Here is a 21,285-nt window from a genome sequence, read left to right as displayed (position 1 = left end):
CAGTAAAGGGTTAGACACAGAATAAAACTCCCTCTACACTGTCCATCAAACCCTCCCAGGACAGGGACACTACAGGGTTAGATTCAGAGTAAAACTCACTCAATACTATCCCCCATCAAACACTCCCAGGACAGGGACACTACAGGGTTAGATTCAGAGTAAAGCTTCCTCTACACTGTCCCCCATCAAACACTCCCAGGACAGGGGCAGCATGGGGTTAGATTCCCTCATCCACGATAGTCTCATTTCCTTTTGTTGATCATTTTCTCAGTCACATGAGCTGCAATGTCAGCAGAGGCCGCCATGGATCATTTGACTGGGCTGTTTCACAATACAGTCAGCTGATATGAGTCAGCACAGCGTGAGTTAATACAAGAGCAGGAAGCAAAGGCAGAAATATCAGAGCAAAGGGTCAACGAGACAGGGTAAGCGCTGCGGTGTGTGGGCTGTGGGACAGCGTGGAAGGGTGAGAGAGAGAGAGATAGGGATAGGGATAGGGATAGGGAAAGGGAAAGGGAACAGATGGAGAGAACAGCTCGAAGCGATAGGAGCGGGTGGGGAGGGGGAGATCTGCAACGAGGGAGAGCAGTAGTTTTGGTTCGGACACAGAGAGAACGAGTGATATACAGGGAATAGCAGAGCGAGAGAGAGAGTTAGATAAAGAGAGGGGAGGCCAAGGATACAGAAGGGAAGAGAGTCAGAATAAATGAGTGTAAATAAGAGGGAGAGAAAATGGAGAAAGGCAGAGGGAGGAGGGCAACAGGGTAAGACACGGCGTAGAGCAGGAATAATTATGGGACTGGAGAGAGGTAGGAGGGAGAGAGGTAGGAGGGAGAGAGGTAGGAGGGAGAGAGGTAGGAGGGAGAGAGGTAGGAGGGAGAGGGAAAGGGAAAGGCAATGTCACGCCTTCCTTTCCACTTCTGAAAATCGAATCTTCCACTTAGAGGGACAGAGGAGGGAGCATTGAGAGAGAGCAAGATAGAGGGAGATGGTTATTAATGGACAGAAGGATGTGAGGTGGGTCACCGAGGTGGGTTGGGGGGGGAGGGTGCCTTGGTCCTATAAGACTCCACTTCCTGAGAATGTGACTCTCCAACAGAACAAATAACTTCTGTATGTTGCTGGGGAGATGCAGCAACAGCCAACCCGGGGAGGGGGGGTTTGCTGCTCTTTACGGCCAGGCTAGAAGATGTTACTGAGTGGCTGCAGGAGATGCTTAAGGTGCAGGGAGAACAGCCAGAGGTCATGTTGGTATCGATGGCCTAATTAAAGGGAGAATGAGATTGTGTAAGCAAAGTACGTAGAACAAGGAAGACACACACCTTAAAATGAAATAATCTCAGGATTATTCCTGATGCTGTATACTAGGGAGATCAGGAATACTGGAGTAGACTGAATGCATGACTAGAGGGATGATGTAAGGATTTAGATTTGAGGCATTGGGAACAATTCTAGGGAAAATGGGGCTTGTTTAAAGTGTACTGAAGCAAAGTCTTCCAGGGATGTTTGCTGAGATTGTGGGGGAGGATTTAAACTGAAGTGGAAGGGTGATAGGGACTTGAGAGATGATGAGTGTGAAGGGAACAGCGAAATGAAAACTGTTGAGACCAAAACGTTTTATAGTTTTGAGGGGTCTCCTTCTCTGAGGGTTGAGAGACGTTTTGGAATTCCTTACCACAGAGATCTATAGGGGGCAGAGTCCTTGTGTATATTTAAGGCTGAGAGAAATTCTTGATCAAGGGTTAATGTGTGAAAGTGAGCTATGATTCTATTGAATGGAGGAACAGGCTTGAGGGACAGAATGACCACCTCCTGTTCCTTCTGGTCACATGGTCCTATAGATGGATAGCACTTGGGGCTGAAGATAACAAAAGATGTGGAGAAAAAGCTGACACAGGCTGCTGTTGGATAATCAGCTAGGATTGTAATGAATGGTGGTGTGGGCTTGAGGGACTGAATAGCCTACTCCTACCCCCCCTATTTCCTGTGTTGCGGTGAGAGATAGAAAGTAGGAAACGAAACAACAAGGCAAAGGAAACCAGAGCTAACAGAAATTAGGGCTGGGGTTGAAAAAGCCTGAAAGAGAAATAGAAAGATACACTGCTTTCAGATAGTGTACTTGCAGTAAAGGAGACAAAAGAGAATGGTATCAATGGTTGTAAACTCCCCTCCCCTCCCGCTCCCTCCCCTCCCGCTCCCTCCCCTCCCGCTCCCTCTCCTCGTATCTCCCCTCCCCCTCTCCCCTCCCCCTCTCCCCTCCCCCTCTCCCCTCCCCCTCTCCCCTCCCCCTCTCCCCTCCCCCTCTCCCCTCCCCCTCTCCCCTCCCCCTCTCCCCTCCCCCTCTCCCCTCCCCCTCTCCCCTCCCCCTCTCCCCTCCCCCTCTCCCCTCCCCCTCTCCCCTCCCCCTCTCCCCTCCCCCTCTCCCCTCCCCCTCTCCCCTCCCCCTCTCCCCTCCCCCTCTCCCCTCCCCCTCTCCCCTCCCCCTCTCCCCTCCCCCTCTCCCCTCCCCCTCTCCCCTCCCCCTCTCCCCTCCCCCTCTCCCCTCCCCCTCTCCCCTCCCCCTCTCCCCTCCCCCTCTCTCCCCTCCCCCTCTCCCCTCCCCTCTCCCCTCCCCCTCTCCCCTCCCCCTCTCCCCTCCCCCTCTCCCCTCCCCCTCTCCCCTCCCCCTCTCCCCTCCCCCTCTCCCCTCCCCCTCTCCCCTCCCCCTCTCCCCTCCCCCTCTCCCCTCCCCCTCTCCCCTCCCCCTCTCCCCTTCCCCTCTCCCTTCCCCTCTCCCCTCCCCTCCCTGTTTCTAATTTCCACACTCACTCTGTATCACAGACACTCTCTTAATCTCTCATTGTTTCTTAGTTGCTGGTTTGAAGATTTAGAGTTGAAGATGATGTTAGCCTTTGCCTCATTCCTCTGTGTTTCCATGGTGATGGCCAGCCCATTTCCAGATTATGGGCCCCTGTCTCAGAATATGGTGAACTTTATCAACAAACTGAACACAACCTGGCAGGTTAGTGACTGAGACTAAGGGAGTGGCAGGGTCACAGAGTTGGGGGGGGGGGGTGGTGGCTGATATTGATGGGGTGGGGCTCAGATCTAACCATGTTCTTGTTTTTCAGGCTGGTCACAATTTCCAGAATGTTCCTTTGAGTTACGTGAAGAGATTGTGTGGAACTTTCCTCAATGGACCCAAACTGCCCTTAAGGTGAGGGGCAAAACAGGGACCTGGGGGAGGGGACAGTCTCCAGGGGCAGGGACGTGGAAACAGAATAGGGTTAGTATGGGGTCACGGTTGGGTTCAGTATGCAGCCAGGATAGCGATCAGAGTTGGGGTTTTTTTTGAGGATGAGAATTTTCTTGTTTCTTCTTCCACCTTGCTCTAGAGCTGGGCAGTGTATCCATCCCACGGAAAACCAAGGTCAGACCAATAGGTCCTGAGGTACCTGGTGTGACCTCCATGTCGAATACCAATCCCACCAACCATTCAGCTACCCTGTCCAGTGCTATCACAGCCTTCCTGTTTTACAACAGCACCGAATACTCTAGCTGTTGCCAAATTAACTTGTTACACAATTCCAGCATTGTCTCCCTGCTCTTGAACTCTGGCTCAGCAAATAAAGGTGAGCATTTGCACTAAGCCTTCTGAACCACTTTATCCACCTGTCTCACTACTTAAAGGGACTGGCTGGCATTTGCACTAAGCCTCTGAGGATACGAAAAGCTCAATAATAGCCATATATACAAAGGAGAGAGAAACTTGGGGATAATATGTATAAATGGGTGTCTGATAGCTAGTTTTGAGAAGATTTGTAGCTCAGGTTGAGGGTCTGGATGTAGGTTTGCTCGCTGAGCTGGAAGGCTCATTTTTAGACATTTCGTCACCATGCTAGGTAACCTCTTCAGTGAATTCAAAGGCTCACTGAAAATGTTACCTAGTACAGTAACAAAATGTCTAAAAATGAACCTTCCAGCTTAGCGAGCAAACCTACATCCACAAATGGATGTCTTTCTGATTGATTAGCTGGCTGTGAAGATTGGAGTGTCTCAAGGGTCTGTGCTGGGACCTCCGTTATTTACAATTTACAATGACTTTGAAGGGGAGTTTTTTCACAAATGAGACCAAGACAAGTTGGAAAGGATGTTGTGAAAAAGACATAGGCTGAATGAGTGAACAAAACTTAAATGGAGGATAATGTGGGAAAATGTGAAGTTCTTGTCTTTGGCAGGAAGAATGAAAATGTGGACTATTACCAAAATGGAGAACGACTGCAGTCTTTCATGGTGGAAGCAGGAGGGATTTAGGTTTTCAGGTGCATGACCCATAGAAAAGATTGTATTCAGGTACAATGCAAAATTCAAGAAAGCTAATGGCATGCAGCCCTTTATTGCAAAAAGAATTAAATATAAAAACTGATATTATGGTCTAGCTATACAGATCACATCTTGAGTATTGTGTATAGTTTGTTTTCTTGTTTAATAAAGGATGTAAATGCATTGGAGACTGTTCCAAGAGGTTTACTGGATTGATAACTGAAATGAGTGAGAAAAGGTTGGACAGACTGGGCTTGTTTCCACCAGAGATTAGGAGAGTGATGGGCATCTAGACTGAAGTGTATATGATCCTGAATGATCTTGACAAGGTGGAAGTGGGAAGGATGTTTCCTGTTGTGGGTCAGTGTAGAACTCGGGGGAACTGTTTTAGGTGGTCCTTTCAGACAAAGATGAGGAAAATCTTTTTCTCTCTCAGAAGGTTATTCGACTTTTGGAATACTTGGCAGTGGAAGTTAGGTGATTGAAAATTTTTAAGTTGGACAGATCCTTATTAGAAAAAGATGGAGTTATCAGGGCAAATGAGAATCTGGAATTTGAAACACAAACAGATATTCTGTGATCTAACTGAATGACAGAACAGGCTCAAGGGGCTGAATGGTGCTATTTTGTCTGTTTGTATTTTTGTATGTGCTGGGTTTTGTATGTAAACACCCCATTTCAGAGGAAGTTGCAGAGTTGGGTCTTTCATAAGGCAAGGAAAATAAAATTAAAACCTGGAACAGTCCCACAACCCACACTGCTTCGACAAACCTTATGGATTCTGTGTCAATTGGATCTTTGAATCCGAATGATCCTTTCCTTTGGATAAGGCTGTCATGGGAGATGGAATCAAGGCAGGTACAAATCTGCCATGATCTCAGTGAGTAGTGCTGAACAGGCTGGAGATCACATTTCAAATGGATCACTTCACTTTCTGTTGTTTTCTCTCATTCTAACAAGTGTGCATGAAATGTTTTGCAACACAGCACAAGAAAGACATTGCTTCATCAATTTTCACTTCTGTAACAGATCTCAGAAGCTCACTGCTTTGAACCTACCAGTAAACTTTGACTCTCGGGAACAGTGGCCAAACTGTCCTACCATCAAGGAGATCCGTGACCAGGGATCGTGTGGATCATGCTGGGTAAGGAAAGAGTTATGTAGATAGCTGTCCCATTTCCCTTTATGCAATTTATCCAGTCATGATCTCCCTAAAGATCAATTTTTTTTTATTATTCCTCATGGGATGTGGGTGTCACTGGCTGAGCCCAGCATTCATTTTCTGTCGCTGGTTGTCCCTTGAGAAGGTGGGGCTGAGCTGCTGTCTTCAACTGCTGTAAGTAGACCCACAATATGGTTAGTGAGTAAGAACCAGGATTTTGATTCAGTAACACTGAAATAATAATGACACATTTCTAAGACGGATAATGACTAATAACTGTTAGGGAGAAAGGAATCGCTACACTGCCTGCTGAGAGAAAGAAAGTCACTGGTCAAAACTTTATAGTTACAGCTTTCACTGTAACAAATTAACAAAAGCCATAATTCAAAGCATTTATAAATGAAGGATATTTCAAATGTGAATTTCATTTCAATTAGCTAATACATCAATGTTATACCTCCATAGTTAAATCCTTTTTTGTTCTTACACATGTGGGTTCTTGCAATCGCAGTCTTTCCAACACAGCCTTCATTTTGTAGGATCTCTCTCTCCTAATTCAACTGACTTGGCTTTTCATTGCACATCCAGCAAACCTATTTCATCCAAAGTATTCAGACACAGTTACCACTATAATTCACATGTTAATGAACACCCTCTTGAAGCACAAGCATGATGGCACAGAATCCCCAGGGACCTCTATTAAACTGTCCAGTCCAACAGCAGCACTGGGTATCGCCCAATACAAAATCCCTTGTAAAACAGCTGTTGTCGGACATTTGTGTGGTTTAAATGTTAATTGCCACCTTTCAGCCTAATCCTGGATTTTGTGCAGGTTTTGCTGCATTTAGACATGAACTGCTTCAGTATTTGAGGAATTACAAATGGCATTGGCTAGTGTGCAATCCCTACTTCTGACATTATGGTGATCGGAAGGTCGTTGATGAAGCCGCTGAAGATGGTTGGGCCAAGGATCCCGAGGAAGTCTTGGAGCTGAGATGACTGACCTTTAACATCAAAATTTCTCCCTGGCCGATATGATTCCAACCAGTGCAGTCTTACCCCAATTTGCAGTGATTCCAGTTTTAGATTAGATTACATTACAGTGTGGAAACAGGCCCTTCGGCCCAACATGTCCACACCGATGCGCCAAAGCGTATACCACCCAGACCCATACTCCTACATTTACCCCTTCACCCAACACTACAGACAATTTAGCATGGTCAATTCACCTAACCTGCACATTTTTGGGAGGAAACCCATGCAGACACTGGGAGAATGTGCAAACTCCACACAGAGAGTCGCCTGAGGTGGGAATTGAACCCGGGTCTCTGGCGCTGTGAGGTAGCAGTGCTAACCACTGTTCCACCGTGCTGCCCACAATTTTGCCACGCTCAATTAAAATGTAGCCTTGAAGGCAAGGACTATCACTCTGGAATGCAGCTTTTCTGGCCATGTTTGACCCAAGGCTGTAATGAGGTCAGGAGCTGAGTGGCCCTGGGGGAACCCAAACTGGGCGTCACTGAGCAGGTTATTACTGAGCAAGTGCTGCTTGGTAGCTCTGTTACTGACACCTTCCAACACTTTACTGAGGATCGAGAGTAGACTGATGGGGTGGGAATTGGCCAGATCAGATTTGTCCTGCTTGCTTGATTTGATGTTAGTATTGTCATATGTACTAAGACAATGAACAGTATTGTTTGCGTGCTCTCCAGACAAATCATACCTTACATAAATATATTAGAGTAATAGAACAAAATGCAAAATATAGTGTTACACCTACAGAGAGTGCAGAGAAAGATCAGCTGTCATATGCGAGAGGTCTTTTTAGATTAGATTAGTTTTTTTAGATTAGATTACATTAGTGTGGAAACAGGCCCTTCGGCCCAACAAGTCCACACCGACCCGCAACCCATCCATACCCCTAACCTAACATTACAGGCAATTTAGCATGGCAGTTCACCTGACCTGCACATCTTTGGACTGTGGGAGGAAACCGGAGCAAACCCACACAGATACGGGGAGAATGTGCAAACTCCACACAGTCAGTCGCCTGAGGTGGGAATTGAACCCAGGTCTCGGGTGCTGTGAGGCAGCAGTGCTAACCACTGTACCACCGTGCTGCCCTGTCTGTTCTAAAGTCTGATAACAGTCTCCTTGAATCTGTTGGTACGTGTTTTCAAAAGTTTGTATCTTCTGATGGAAGAGAGTATGAGGTTAAGCAATTTTGGCAAGTCCATAAAGACTCTTCCCACTTTTTATAGCAGTACCATAGGCTGCTTTCTATCACAGCGTGGTATAGCAATGACCGTTCCCAAGACCACCAGAAACTGCAGAGAGTCATGAACACAACCCAGTACATCAGGCAAAGCAGCCTTCCGCACATTAACTTTAATTGAGCGTGGCAAAGAGTCTGAACAAAACTGGTATGAGAGGGTGGGTCTTTGACTATGTTGGCTGCTTTCCTAGGGCAGCAGGAAGTATATGGAGTTAAATGTGCGGAAGGCTGCTTTGCCTGATGTACTGGGTTGTGTTCATGACTCTCTGCAGTTTCTGGAGGTCTTGGGAACGGTCATTGCTATACCATGCTGTGATAGGCTGCTTTCTATGGTACTGCTATAAAAATTGGGAAGTCTTTACAGACTTGCCAAAATTGCTTAGCCTCCTGAGAAAGTCATTGTGATAGAGTGCTTCCTTGAGTGTAACTGATGTAGATGGACCAGGATAGGTTGGTGATATTTACTCTTGGGATCTTGAAGCTCTCGAACACCTCCACCTCAGCATCATTTTTACGTACAGGACATACCTCGGCAATTTTCCACATTGTCGGATAACTGCCAGTGCCAATGTTGCAGCTGTACTGGAACAGCTTGGCTAAAGGGATGCCAAATTCTGGAGCACAGGTCTTCAGTATTATTGGAATATTATCAAGGCCCACAGTCTTTGTAATAGCCAGTGCCTTCCACTATGTTGTGATATCATGTAGAGTGAATTGAATTGGCTGAAGATTGGTATCTGTAATGCTGGGGATCATGGAGGTGATTGAGATGAATGATGAATTTGACACTTCTAGCTGAAGAACACTGCATGTGCTTCAACCTCCTCTTTTCTATTACTGCGTTGGGCTCTTCCATCATTGAAGTTGGGGATATTCGTGGAGCTGCCCCCATCTCCTTGGAGTAGTTTAATTGTCCACCACCATTCACAACTTGATGTGGCAGGATTACAGAGCTTATTTGCATCATTGTGAGATTGCTTTGCTCTGTCTATCACTTGTCTGTTTTGAGGAAGAACTTTTGTGAGTTGAGAGTCTTTTGATCTTTGTCACAGAGCTGTGGGAGTAGAGTCCTGTTTATATTTAATGCTGAGATACATAGATTTGTGATCAATTGAGGAGTCAAGGGTTTGGGGGTTAGGGAAAGGGTAGGAAAATGGATGTTCGGAATGTCAGACCAGTCATGAACCTAATTGAAGGGCAGAGCACACTCAAGGTCTACTCCCTGTTCCTGTTCCTACTTCCTGTGGTTATCCAAATACTGTCCTGCAATACTGCCAAATTCTCTTGCTTTGTAAGCTGACATTTGCCCATGAGAAACTCTCCCCACGCACCCACCCCCTCAAATTAGGTGAAAGCTCTCGCTCGCTCGCTCGCTCGCTCGCTCTCTCTCGCTCTCTCTCGCTCTCTCTCTCGCGCTCTCTCTCGCTCCCTCTCTCGCTCTCTCGCTCTCTCTTTCTTTCTTTCTTTCTTTCTCGCGCTCGCTCCTGCCTTCCTGCCTTCCTGCCTTCCTGCCTTCCTGCCTTCCTGCCTTCCTGCCTTCCTGCCTTCCCGCCTTCCTTCCTTCCTTCCCGCCTTCCTTCCTTCCCGCCTTCCTTCCTTCCTTCCTTCCCGCCTTCCTTCCTTCCCGCCTTCCTTCCTTCCCGCCTTCCTTCCTTCCCGCCTTCCTTCCTTCCTTCCTTCCCGCCTTCCTTCCTTCCTTCCTTCCCGCCTTCCTCCAGGTATGCAATTCACTATAACTACATTCCTATTTCCTGTCCCACCTGGAGGCACTGTACAAGGGTACTGTAGTCAGTTTGTTCCACACTATCCCACTGTACAACTTACAAGAACCTTTGTAACTGCTGGACAATTACAGGGAAAGAGGCTCCTCGAGCACTTTCCCCTGGGTTCCCGTTCTTGCCTCAACTCCTCTCCCTGATCACAGACTAAAATTAAATTTGACTGAGTTAGTCTGAAGGGTTTGATTGCCTCCTGGAGTAAACCATACATACATTATTTCCCCCCTCTCCAATGTGATGCAGTGGTTCAGTTCCAACTCTAGGGTTCAGGAGTACCAGAGTTCATGGTAATCAGCAGGAAGTTTCTTGAACTTAATTGACCTGAAGCCATAAGACTTCATTGGGGTCCAGAGTCTATATTGAGGACTCCCAGGGCAACTCCCTCCTGACTATACCACTGCTGTCTGTCCTGCTCATGTTCTTGTTCAGTTATTTCATCAACAATGTCACCTTGGGAAGGGGCACTCTGAGTCAGAACCCCAGCCTTGCAGCTGACTCCCTCCATGTGACACTCATCCTGCCCACATTCACCTGTAGCTTGGGTTTTTTTTCGTCTGACCGTGAGTCTCTGGTTGAGTTGCTGGAAGCTATGGCTGCTGTTGCTGGTACTGCCCATAATGGACAGCTTCCGGCAACTTCCATCTAGGGCCTTGATCCCAGTTGGCCATTTAATTGCCTGATTCAGAGCTTCCAAAAGGAGGTAATGCAAAGCTCTTCATCAGCATGTGAAGCCCCATCTCCTGAATTAAATAACATCAATAAATAACATTAAAAATCCATGTGTTGCTGGATCCAGAGGAAATGAGGAGGTGTGGCCCAGTGGTGGTTTTGCGAAGACTATTAATCCAGAGACCCTGGTAATATTCTGAGGACCTGGGTTTGAATTCTGGTGTAGCTGATGGTGGAATTTAAATTCAATAAATATCTGGAAATTGGGATCTTGTGATGACTGTGAATCCACTGTTTGATTGTGGGGGAAAAACCCATCTGGATCACTGATTCCCTTTAGGGAAGGAATTTGCCATCCTTACCTGGTCTGGCCGACATGTGACCCACAGCAATGTGGGTGACCCTTAACTGCCCTCTGGGCAATTCGTGATGAGGAATAAATACTGTCCTGGCCAGAGATTCCCACATCCTGTGGAGGAACAAGCTATTGGTCAGCGAGTACACTGGCTGATAGATAAACGAGAGTTGTGTGGGCCACAGAGTTTTCAATGGCTTGAGTTTATTTTTTTTTAAATTGTTCAGGAGGTGTGGCCTCCTGAGTCAGCATTACTGATAAGTTGCTGACTAGTTGCTTGCTCTTTTCTCTCAGGCCTTTGGTGCAGTGGAGGCAATGTCTGACAGGATTTGTATCCATTCCAAAGGGAAAGTCAATGTGGAGATCTCTGCTGAAGACCTTTTGAGCTGCTGTAAATTTGAATGTGGGAATGGGTAAGTGTTTCTGGGCATTGAGTGACCATCCTTAATGGAGACACAATACAGTGTGGAGATGGCAGTCATTTGAACCAGAATAGCTTTCTAGTTGTTGACGGGAATGTGCTGTCATGAAGTTGTAATGCTAACCGGGTGAGTGGAAACCTTTGGATTGCCCACAATTGTACTAACAAGAACAACACAAGTTAGATACAGAGTAAAGTTGCCTCTAACTGTCCCTATCAAGCACTCCCAATTCAGGGTCAGCACTGGGTTAGATACAAAGTAAAGCTGCCTCTATGCTTTTAAACTAAAAGTAAAGCTCCCTTGACTCTTTTAACCGAACATAAAGCTCTCTCTACACTGTCCCAATCAAAAACTGCCAAGACTGGGAGTGGGGTCTACTGTTTCCTACAGAAAGTTAAGCTCTCTAACTCCTTTTGAATTGAAAATAAAGCAACTACAACAGTATCCCCATAAAATGCTCCCTGGACAGGAACAGCACTGGGTTAGATATGGATTAAAGATTCCTTTTAGTTTTAAAAAAAGTACAGAAAAGCTGCCTTTATTTTAAACCAAAGTAAAGTTATACACTGCCCCCATCAAACATTCCCAAAACAGCACGGGGTTAGATACAGTAAATCTCTCTCCACACTGCCCCCATCAAACATTCACAGGACCAGAGGTTTAGATACAGTAAAGCTTGTTCTACAATATCCCATCAAACTCTCCACTCTTGCATGTGAAATAAAGATCTCTCAACCTTTTTTAAACTGAACATTAGGCAGCTTCACTTTTTTTTTTACAAGTTGAAAGTAAAGATCTTTCTACTCTTTTAAATGCAAAGTAAGGCTCCTGTTACTCTTTTAAACTGAAAATAAGGTTCTCTCTACTCTTTAAAATTAAAAATAAAACTCCCTCCACAAACATTCCTGGGATAGGTACAGCACAGCTGTGATGTTCAAACTCCCTAGGAAATAGGAGTAGGCCGTCTGGCCCATCGAGCCTGTTCTGCTATTTAATAAGATCACGGCTGATCTTTTTGTGGACTCTGCTCCATTTACCCACCTGCTCACCATAACCCTTCATTCCTTTACTGTTCTAAAATAATCCAATTGCCGCTTAAAGGTCGCCAATGATTCTGACTCTGCCACTCCCACAGGCAGCACATTCCATGCCCCCACCACTCTCTGGGTAAAGAACCTACCCCTGACATCTCCCCTATACCTTCCACCCTTCAATTTATGTCCCCTTGTAACACTCTGTTGTACCCTTTTGGTTGAAGTTCCTCCTCAACTCAGTCCTAAACTTGCTCCTCTTATTTTGAGGCTATGCCCCCTTGTTCTAGTTTCACCCACCAGGAAAGATCCTCCCTGCCCCTACCTTATTGATTCCCTTCATAATATTATTTATTTTATACGATTCTTCTTCTCTTCCACCCCCCACCCCATCTTCTATATTCCAATGAATATAATCACAGTCTACTCGGTCTCTCCAATTAAGCTAACCCTCCAGTCTGGAGTCTGCCTAGTGAACCTCCTCTGTACCCCCCTCTAGTGCCAGTGCACACCTTCTCAGCAAGGAGACCGAAATAGTACTCCAGGTGTGGTCTCACCAGCATCCAATACAGCTGCAGTATAGCCTCCCTGTTTTTAAACTCCATTCCTTGAGCTGTGAAGGACAATATTCCCTTCGCTGCCACACTATGGGGTGGCACGGTACCAGGGTCCCAGGTTCAATTCCAGCCTCGGGTGAATGACTTGACTGACTGTACAAACTCCACACAGTCATTCTCCCCGTGTCTGTGTGGGTTTCCTCCAGGTGCTCCGGTTTCCTCCCACAGTCTAAAGATGTGCAGGTTAGGCTGAATTGGCAATGCTAAATTGCCCATAGTGTTAGGTGCATTAGTCAGAGGGAAATGAATCTGGGTGGGTTACTCTTCGGAGGGTCGGTGTGGATTGGTTGGGCTGTAGGGAATCTACGTAATCTACACTCGGTCCCCAATTCTAAATCATCTGTGTAAATTCATAGAATGGAATCATAGAATCCCTACACTGTGGGTGGAGGCCATTCAGCCCACAGAGTCCATACCGACCTGCTGAAGGACCCCCCCCCCCCATTATCCACCTAACTTGCACATCTTTGGATCGTGGGAGGAAAGTGGAGCACCCGGAGGAAACCCACACTGACACGGGCAGGATTTGCAAACACCTGAGGGTGGGATCGAACTCTGGTCCCTGGTGCTAAGAGGCAGCTGTGCTAACCACTGAGCCACTTGCAAATAATTGTGGTCCCAACACTGATCCCTGAGTCACACTACTAGCCACTGATTGCCAACTAGAAAAACACCCATTTATCCCCATTGTTCTGCTTTCTGTTAGTTAACTCATCTTCCATCCATGTTAATACACCTTTGTCTTATGCAACAGCTTTTTGTGCATCTCCTTGTCGAATGCCTTCTAGAAATCCAGATACACCACATCCACCTGTTGTCCACTGCTCATAATGTCCTTAAAGAATTCCAGTATATACATTAAACATGACCTACCTTTCATGAACGCATGCTGCATCTGCCAGGTGGGACAATTTTTTTCCAGGTGTCTCCATTTTTTGTTCCTTGATGATTGAATCTATTACTTTCCCCACTACAGAAGTTAACCTAATAGGCCCATAGTGACCTGCCATTTGTCTACCTCCTAGGTCCTCACCTGCCATAGCCTGTCATCAATTATTGGCATGTTATTTGTGTCTTTCAGTGTGAAGACTAGCACAAAATATCTGTTCAATGCCTCGGCCAGTTCCTCATTTCCCAGTATTAAATCGCCCCCCTTCCAATCCTCGAAAGGATCAATGTTTACCTGAACTGCTTCTACTCGTTTTATATCTTTGTAGAAACTTTTGCTGTTTTTATATTCGGAGCAAGTTTACTCTCATAGTCTTTATAGTTTCTATTGTAGCTTGCTGTCGATCTTTTAAAGATTTCCCAATCCCCTAGTTTCCCAGTAATCTTTGCTACTTTGTGCATTAGTTTTCAATTTGATGCCCTCCTTTATTTCCTTAGTTATCCAGTCCTTTTGGAGACTAAGTCTCGCCTTCACACTGAGAACACCCTTCCTCGTGTTGTGTGGCACCATCACTGTACTAAATGGGACAGACTTCAAACAGACCTAGCAACTCAAGACAGGGCATCCATGAGGCGCTGTGGGTCATCAACAGCAGCAGAACTGTACTCCAGCACAATCTGTAACCTCATGGCCCGGCATATCCCCCACTCACCCATTAACCATCAAGCCAGGAGATCAACCCTGGTTCAATGGAGAGAGCAGGAGGGCATGCCAGGAGCAGCACCAGGAATACCTGAAGATAAGGTGTCAACCTGGTGAAGCACCAAACAGGACTGTCTGTGCTAAACAGCATAAGCAGCAAGTGATAGACAGAGCTAACAGAATCCACAACCAATGGATCAGATCTAAGCTCTGCAGTCCGCCACATCCAGTCGTGAATTAACAATTCACTGGAGAAGGAGGCTCCACAAATATCCCCATCCTCAATGATGGAAGAGCCCAGCACATCAGGGCAAAAAAATAAGGCTGAAACTTTTGCAGCAATCTTCAGCCAGAATTGCCGAGTGGGTGATCCATCCTGGCCTCCTCCAGTGGTCCCCAGCGTCACAGATACCAGTCTCCAGCCAGTTTGATTAATTTGTGTCATTTTGAGGAAACGGTTGGAGGCACTGGATACTGCAAAGGCTATGGGCCCTGACAACCTTCCGGCAATACCGCTGAAGATGTGTGCTCCATAATGTGCTGCCTCCCAGCCAAGCTGTTCTAATACAGTTATACTGGCATCTAACCAACAGTGGGAAATTGTTCGGGTACATCCTGCATGTAAAACGTAGGACAAATCCAACCTGGCCAATTCCTGCCCCATCAGTCTACTCTCCATCCTCAGTAAAGTGATGGAAGGTGTCAGTAACAGAGCTATCAAGCAGCACCTGCTCACCAATAAACTGCTCAGTGACGCCCAGTTTGGATTCCCCCAGGGCCAATCAGCTCCTGACCTCATTACAGCCTTGGGTCAAAAATGGACAAAAGAGCTGAATTCCAGAGGGGAGGGAAGGGGGACAGCCCTTGACTGCATTCAACTGAGTGTGGCATCAAGGAGCCTTAGTTAAACTGGAATCAATGAGTATCAGGAGGGGGGGGGGCAAACTTTCCAGTGGTCAGAATCATACCTTGCACAGGAAGGTGGTTGTCGGGGATCAGTCCTCTCTGCTCTAAGACATCTCTGCAGGAGTTCCTTGGGATAGTGTCCTAAGCCCAACCGTCTTCAATGATCTTCCATCCATTGGAGGTCAGATGTTAAGATGTTTGCCAATGATTGATTGTACACTTTTCAGCACCATTCCCACTGCTGCAAACTGAAGCAGTCCAAGTTCAAATGAACAAGATCTGCACAATATCCAGGCTTGGACTGAAAAGTGACAAGTCACATTTTGTGAAGCCTATGACCATCAAGAAGAGACAATCTAACCACTGCTCCTTGAAATTCAATGGTGTTATCATCATTGAATGCTCTACTATCAACATCCTGGGGATTACCATTGACAAGAAACTCCTCTGCACTCCTCATATTAACATTGGCTGCGAACGCAGGTCAGAGGTGAATAATACTGCAGCAAGTAACTCCCCTCCAAATTCCCTAAAGTCTGTCCCATTATGTCCAGAAATGAGTCAGGATTGTGATGGAATATTCCCCAATTCCCACCCCCACCCCCTCCCCCTTCCCAGACCGAGTGCAGTTCCAACAATAATAGATGAAGGAAGGTCTGTAGATGTCATATACATAAACTTTAGTAAGGCGTTTGATAAGGTTCCCCGTGGTAGGCTAATGGAGAAGGTGAAGTCACATGGTGTGCAGGGTGTTCTAGCTAGGTGGATAAGGAACTGGTTGAACAACAGAAGACAGAGTAGTAGTTGAAGGGAGTTTCTCAAAATGGAGAAAGGTGACTAGTGGTGTGTTTGTGTGTGTGTGTGTGTGTATATATTATATATATTTTGCAGATGACACGAAGATTGGTGGAGTAGCAGAGAGTCTAAGGGACTGTCAGAATACAGGAGAATATAGATAGACTGGAGAGTTGGGCGGAAAAGTGGCAGATGGATTTCAATCCAGACAAATGTGAGGTGATGCATTTAGGCAAGACTAATTCTAGAGTGAATTATACAATGAGTAGAAGAGCCTTGGGAAAAGTTGATGAGCAGAGAGATCTGGGAGTACAGGTTCATTGTACTCTAAACGTTGCTGCGCAGGTGGATAGAGTGGTCAAGAGGGCATATGGTATGCTTGCCTTCATCGGATGGGGTATTGAGTACAAGAGCTGGCAAGTCATATTAAAATTGTACAAGACATTGGTTCGGCCACATTTAGAATACTGTGTACAGTTCTGGTCGCCACATTACCAAAAGGATGTGGACACTTTGGAGAGGGTGCAGAGAAGGTTTACGAGGATGTTGCCTGGTATGGAAGGTGCTAGCTATGAAGAGAGGTTGAGTAGGTTAGGTTTGTTTTCATTAGAAAAAAGGAGATTATGGGGGGACCTGATTTGAGGTTTACAAAATCATGAAGGGTATAGACAGGGTGGATAGGGACAAGCTTTTTCCCAGGGTGAACGATCCAGTAACGAGAGGTCACGCTTTCAAGGTGAGAGGTGAAAAGTTTAAGGGGTATACACGTAGCAACTACTTTACATAGAGGGTGGGCATCTGAAACGCGTTGCCAGCAGAGGTGGTAGTGGCAGGCACATCAGATTCATTTAAGATGCGTCTGGACAGATGCATGAGTAGATGGGGAGCAGAGGGATACAGATGGTTAGGAATTGATAGACAGGTTTAGACAGTAGATTTGGATCGGCTCAGGTTCGGAGGGCTGAAGGGTCTGTTCCTGGGCTGTAAAGTTTCTTTGTTCTAACACTCAAAGCTTGACACCGTCAAGGACCAAGTGTACTTGACTGGCACTGCATCCACAAAGAACCACTCCCTCCATCACCAACACTCAGCAGCAGTGTGTACTATCTCCAGCATGCGCGTAGAGCCTCAGATAGCACCTTTCAAACCCACAACCCCTTCCATCTAGCAGGACAAGTGTATCAAGATACATGGGAATACCACCCTCTACACATTTTCCCTCCAAGCCACACACCATGCTGACTTGGCAATATACTACTGTTCCTTCACTATCGTTGCATCAAAATCTTGATTTCCCTCTCTGGCATTGTGGGTTGACCCACAACAGGTGAACTGCAGTAGTTCAAGAAGGTAGCTCACCACCACCTTCTCAAGGGCAACTAGGGACAGGCAATAAATGCTAAATTTAAAAAAATTCCAGGATTTGCAGTAGTTGTTTTATGGAAACAGGTCATTCAACCCAATTTGATGTAAGCCTTCCAGCAAGTTGAATAGTTTTCTTTAGTTGTCTACCTTTGCCCAGTAAGAAGAGAATTAAGAGTGTCATATCAGAGCCTTACAGCCCAGAGAAGTGGCGAGAAACCAGTAAGAGAGTCCACCCATCATGCCTCAAATTCATATCTCCTGTTGTCAGGGTCAGTTCACTCCCCTAACACTGCAATCTCTATGTAATACAGCAGAATTTTGGGTGGATATATTGAAGTGGTTCATCCCAGGCCAATTTACTTCCTCATTGATTCGGGGTCTAAATGTTGTGATGTCATTAAATAATAAAGATTGACAATCCACACCAGTCAAAAACAACCACCTATTTTCAAGCACTTGGTCCTTCGCCTTGGGTACCAAGGCATCCTAAGTGTATAAGTAAATACTTCAATGTGATGAGGGTTTCTGCCTCCACCATGCTGACAGGCACCGAGAACCAGATTCCCATTATGTTGTGTTTAAAAACCTCCTGTCCCTTACATGTTTAATGTCCTTCACCCTCCTCATCTGCAACTCCTCTGGCACCTTTTCCTTTGAGCATCTCATCTTGGTTCCACCCTTGTTTCTCCTTTTAAAACTATGGATGTATTGACGCCACTTTGATTCCGGCTTTTCAAAAGGCAATACCAAATCTGCCTTTCGAGATAAAGTAAAGGGCATCAAAGATTGATTTTTGCCAATGACACACATCCTATGAACAAATAAATCCAGTGTTTATTTTTGCTAATTTTCTCCCTCAGCCCTGCACTGAGTGAATTCTCATCCTTAGTGATTTCCATCATGTTTTCACCTGTCCATTCACTGCCTCTTATTGTCTCTTTTTGCGCTTTCTATAAGTTTGCTGTTTTTGTGCACTTCTGTCATGTCAGAAGGCCTTCTGTCTGGCCCTGAAAATTCTCTCCCAATTCAAGTTTTAACTGGCTGACTGGCAATCCTGGACTTGCCAGTTTTTGTTCCTCTGTCCAACCCACACCCTTAACTCCACCTTTTTGACAGTTACCTCAAATTGGTTGTGTCCTAATGTCTCATGTCTTTGTTTTTTAACACTTCTGTGAAGCACCTTAAGATATTTTACAAAAGTGTTTGCTGACATCAACTATCTGATGAAGAATTCTGACTGCACAAGCTCACCTGATTTTTGTCAGTGCATATTCATAATACAAACCAGATTTTTTAAATATTAAATTAACTCTATTTTCTTTTTTAAAGTTTTAAGGGTTATTAGGTTCTTATCATTCTTTATTTCTGAGATTTCATTGCTACTGTGCATGCTTCTGGAAGTCAGCAAACAGTCATATTTTACTAACTGACTAGAGACTTAATAGCTATCTAGATTTGTTCACTACATTTACATAAATTGTATGACTCTTTGATCTTTTAATATAAATTCTGTGTGCGATGTATTCCCTCACTAGCTGCCTGAGGAAGGAGTGGGGGCTCCGAAAGTATGTCGTTTCAAATAAACGTGATGGATTCTAACCCAATGTCGTGTGATTTTTGACTTTGTGCCATGAACAGTGTAAAATATCAGTGTAAACACAAACTCTTGTTACCTAAATTTGGTTTACTCTTCCCTAGTTGTAATGGTGGCTATCCGTCTGGAGCTTGGGAATTCTGGACTGAAGATGGTCTAGTGTCAGGAGGACTTTACCATTCAAATGTAGGTCAGTACCTGGGTCTGCATTTATTGCCCATATCTAATTATTGTTTGAACTGAGCAACTTGTTAGGCCACTTCAGAAGGCAGTTAAGAATCAGTCTGGGTTTGGAGTGGCACCACAGCCAGATCTGGGTAAGAACAGGCAAGGTTATGGGTCAACTGCCAGAAAGTGGGACTAGATTTGGATTTAGTACAGAACTAATAGTCTGAAGGGCCTCTTCTATGCTGTATGATTCTATGATTGCAGATTTCTTTCTCTCAACAATATTAGTGAACCAGATGGTTTTTATAACAAGCCAACTGTTTTTATACAAAATTCCAGATTAAGTTTAGGCAGTGGGTGTGTTGCTTAATGATGGGTCAATATCTGTGGCTGGGTGTGGATCACTGTCTGAGGGGAGGCGTTGGGTAGTTTTTAAGAGTTAAGACATTAATCAGTAGCTGGGGTTATCTGCAGGTCATTGTGTCAAGTTTCTGTGGCGAGATCAGTATGGAGGTGTGAGGATGGGTGAAGGTCTGGATGAAAGCTCCTGGTTTTCAGTGTTGATTTCCACCCTCTCTCTAGGTTGCCGTCCATACTCGATCCCCCCCTGTGAACACCACGTTAACGGCTCTCGGCCAAAATGTACCGGAGAGATTGAAACTCCCAAATGCTCTAAGCGATGTGAGGCCGGTTACACCCCAGAGTACAGAAGTGACAAACACTACGGTGAGTAAAGACAGAACAGGCACAGAAACAGCAGCTATACCATGATAAGTATCTCACTGGCTGTAGTTTGCATGTGTTCATTATGGAGGGGTATCTGCTAAGAGATTAGGTTAATTAAGCATTCTCTCTTTGCCAGGCCTTAATTCATATGGCGTCAGTTCAGATGTCACTGAGATTATGACAGAAATCTACAAGAATGGGCCAGTGGAGGCTGCCCTCATAGTCTATGCTGACTTCCTGCACTACAAATCAGGTAGGACCTTGCCTCAATACTCAATATTATACAGTCAGAGTCACACAGCACAGAAACAGACCCTTAGTCCTGGCAATAGCCTTGTAAATCTTTTCTGCAACCTAATAACATCCAATAGAAGGGCAACCAGAATTGAATGCAGTATTCTAAAAGTGGCCTCATCAATGTCCTGTACAGCTACGTGACATACTAATTCTGATCAATGAAGGCAAGCATTCCAAATTGCTTCACCACACAGTCTACCTTCAACTCCACTTTCAGGAACTATGCATTTGTAACCCTCTGTCTCTTTGTTCAGCGATACTTCCCAGGGTATTACCATTAATTGTATAAGTCCTGCCTTGACTTTCCTCACCAAAATGCCACACCACCTTTATCTAATCTAAACTCCACCTGCCACTCTTTGGCCCGTTGTATTTTGGAATAATCTTCTTCACTGTTCACTACACCACCTATTTTGGTTAAAGAGAAAGTAACCGATGCTTCTGGTTGGACCTCCTTATAAGCTGAATTATGTAAGTTATACCACGGGCTGTGGCCTTGTTTAGTCATTTACTTGACTGCTAATGTATGTTTCCAGGAGTTTACCAACATGTGGCTGGGGAGTCAATGGGTGGTCACGCTATCAAGATCTTGGGTTGGGGCGTGGAGAATGGAACTCCCTACTGGTTAGTTGCCAACTCCTGGAACACAGACTGGGGCAATAATGGTGAGTGAACTTTAAAGGATGGTGGGGAGAGTCAATTTTGCCTGATACTTCATTCATTCTAAATCCACTTTAATCAATGATTCTGTTGTGCAGGTTTCTTCAAAATCTTGCGTGGCAGCAATGAATGTGGAATCGAATCAGAGATTGTGGCTGGAATTCCTCGGGACATGTAAAGGACAAGTACCAATGAGGTGGTAAATCCAGTGGTGAGGTTCCAAGCCTTGCACACAATCCGTCGGTAATATACTGGGAGGTGACATAGGACTCCCATGGAGTGATTGGCACCAATACCTGATAAAGTGAACGTGCACATTCCTCAGAGTCTCGGCACCTAACGCACAAAATCTCATTTCAATCATGTGCAACATTCTTGACTTAACAAGCTTTCTTTAATCTGTCACAGTAACCAGCTGTTGGCTGCGAGAATCTCTCATGTAACACTTGCTTCTTTCACCCTTTGTCTCCCCTGATCAGATGATGATACTTTTGGAAGCATGGAAAACTGTTATTACACTAACACACTACTTTCCACAAGCTGAAAATAAATTTTATCTGAAATCCTTGAAA

At 45.4% G+C, this 21,285-nt stretch overlaps 1 protein-coding gene across 2 annotated transcripts; it reads left to right on the top strand.

Annotated features, from left to right (window-relative positions):
• The first annotated feature begins 302 nt into the window (after positions 1-302).
• On the top strand, positions 303-21,285 carry LOC140482667 (cathepsin B-like). 2 transcript variants are annotated; one of them, XM_072580172.1, is made up of 10 exons: positions 303-425; positions 2,851-3,001; positions 3,111-3,196; positions 5,332-5,446; positions 10,836-10,954; positions 18,967-19,052; positions 19,613-19,756; positions 19,893-20,009; positions 20,590-20,718; positions 20,812-21,285. In XM_072580172.1, exons 2-10 carry the CDS (start codon positions 2,879-2,881, stop codon positions 20,889-20,891), a joined length of 999 nt encoding a protein of 332 aa, XP_072436273.1. In that variant the 5' UTR covers positions 303-425; positions 2,851-2,878; the 3' UTR covers positions 20,892-21,285. The 2 variants fall into 2 exon arrangements, with proteins under 2 accessions (XP_072436273.1, XP_072436274.1); XM_072580173.1 differs by lacking the exon at positions 303-425 and adding an exon at positions 448-466.

This window comes from Chiloscyllium punctatum, chromosome 11, assembly GCF_047496795.1.
Source record: "Chiloscyllium punctatum isolate Juve2018m chromosome 11, sChiPun1.3, whole genome shotgun sequence".
NCBI classification, from domain to species: domain Eukaryota; kingdom Metazoa; phylum Chordata; class Chondrichthyes; order Orectolobiformes; family Hemiscylliidae; genus Chiloscyllium; species Chiloscyllium punctatum.
Note: the sequence above shows the minus strand (reverse complement) of the source record. Positions and strands in the feature narration are given on the sequence as shown.

What these genes read in the sequence shown, in the direction of transcription:
- LOC140482667 (XM_072580172.1), top strand. Translation starts at nt 2,879, where the DNA reads ATGATGTTAGCCTTTGCCTCATTCCTCTGTGTTTCCATGGTGATGGCC. An exon ending in GGACCCAAACTGCCCTTAAG is followed by an intron (nt 3,197 to 5,331) that starts GTGAGGGGCAAA and finishes CTTCTGTAACAG; the next exon opens with ATCTCAGAAGCTCACTGCTT. An exon ending in AAATTTGAATGTGGGAATGG is followed by an intron (nt 10,955 to 18,966) that starts GTAAGTGTTTCT and finishes ACTCTTCCCTAG; the next exon opens with TTGTAATGGTGGCTATCCGT.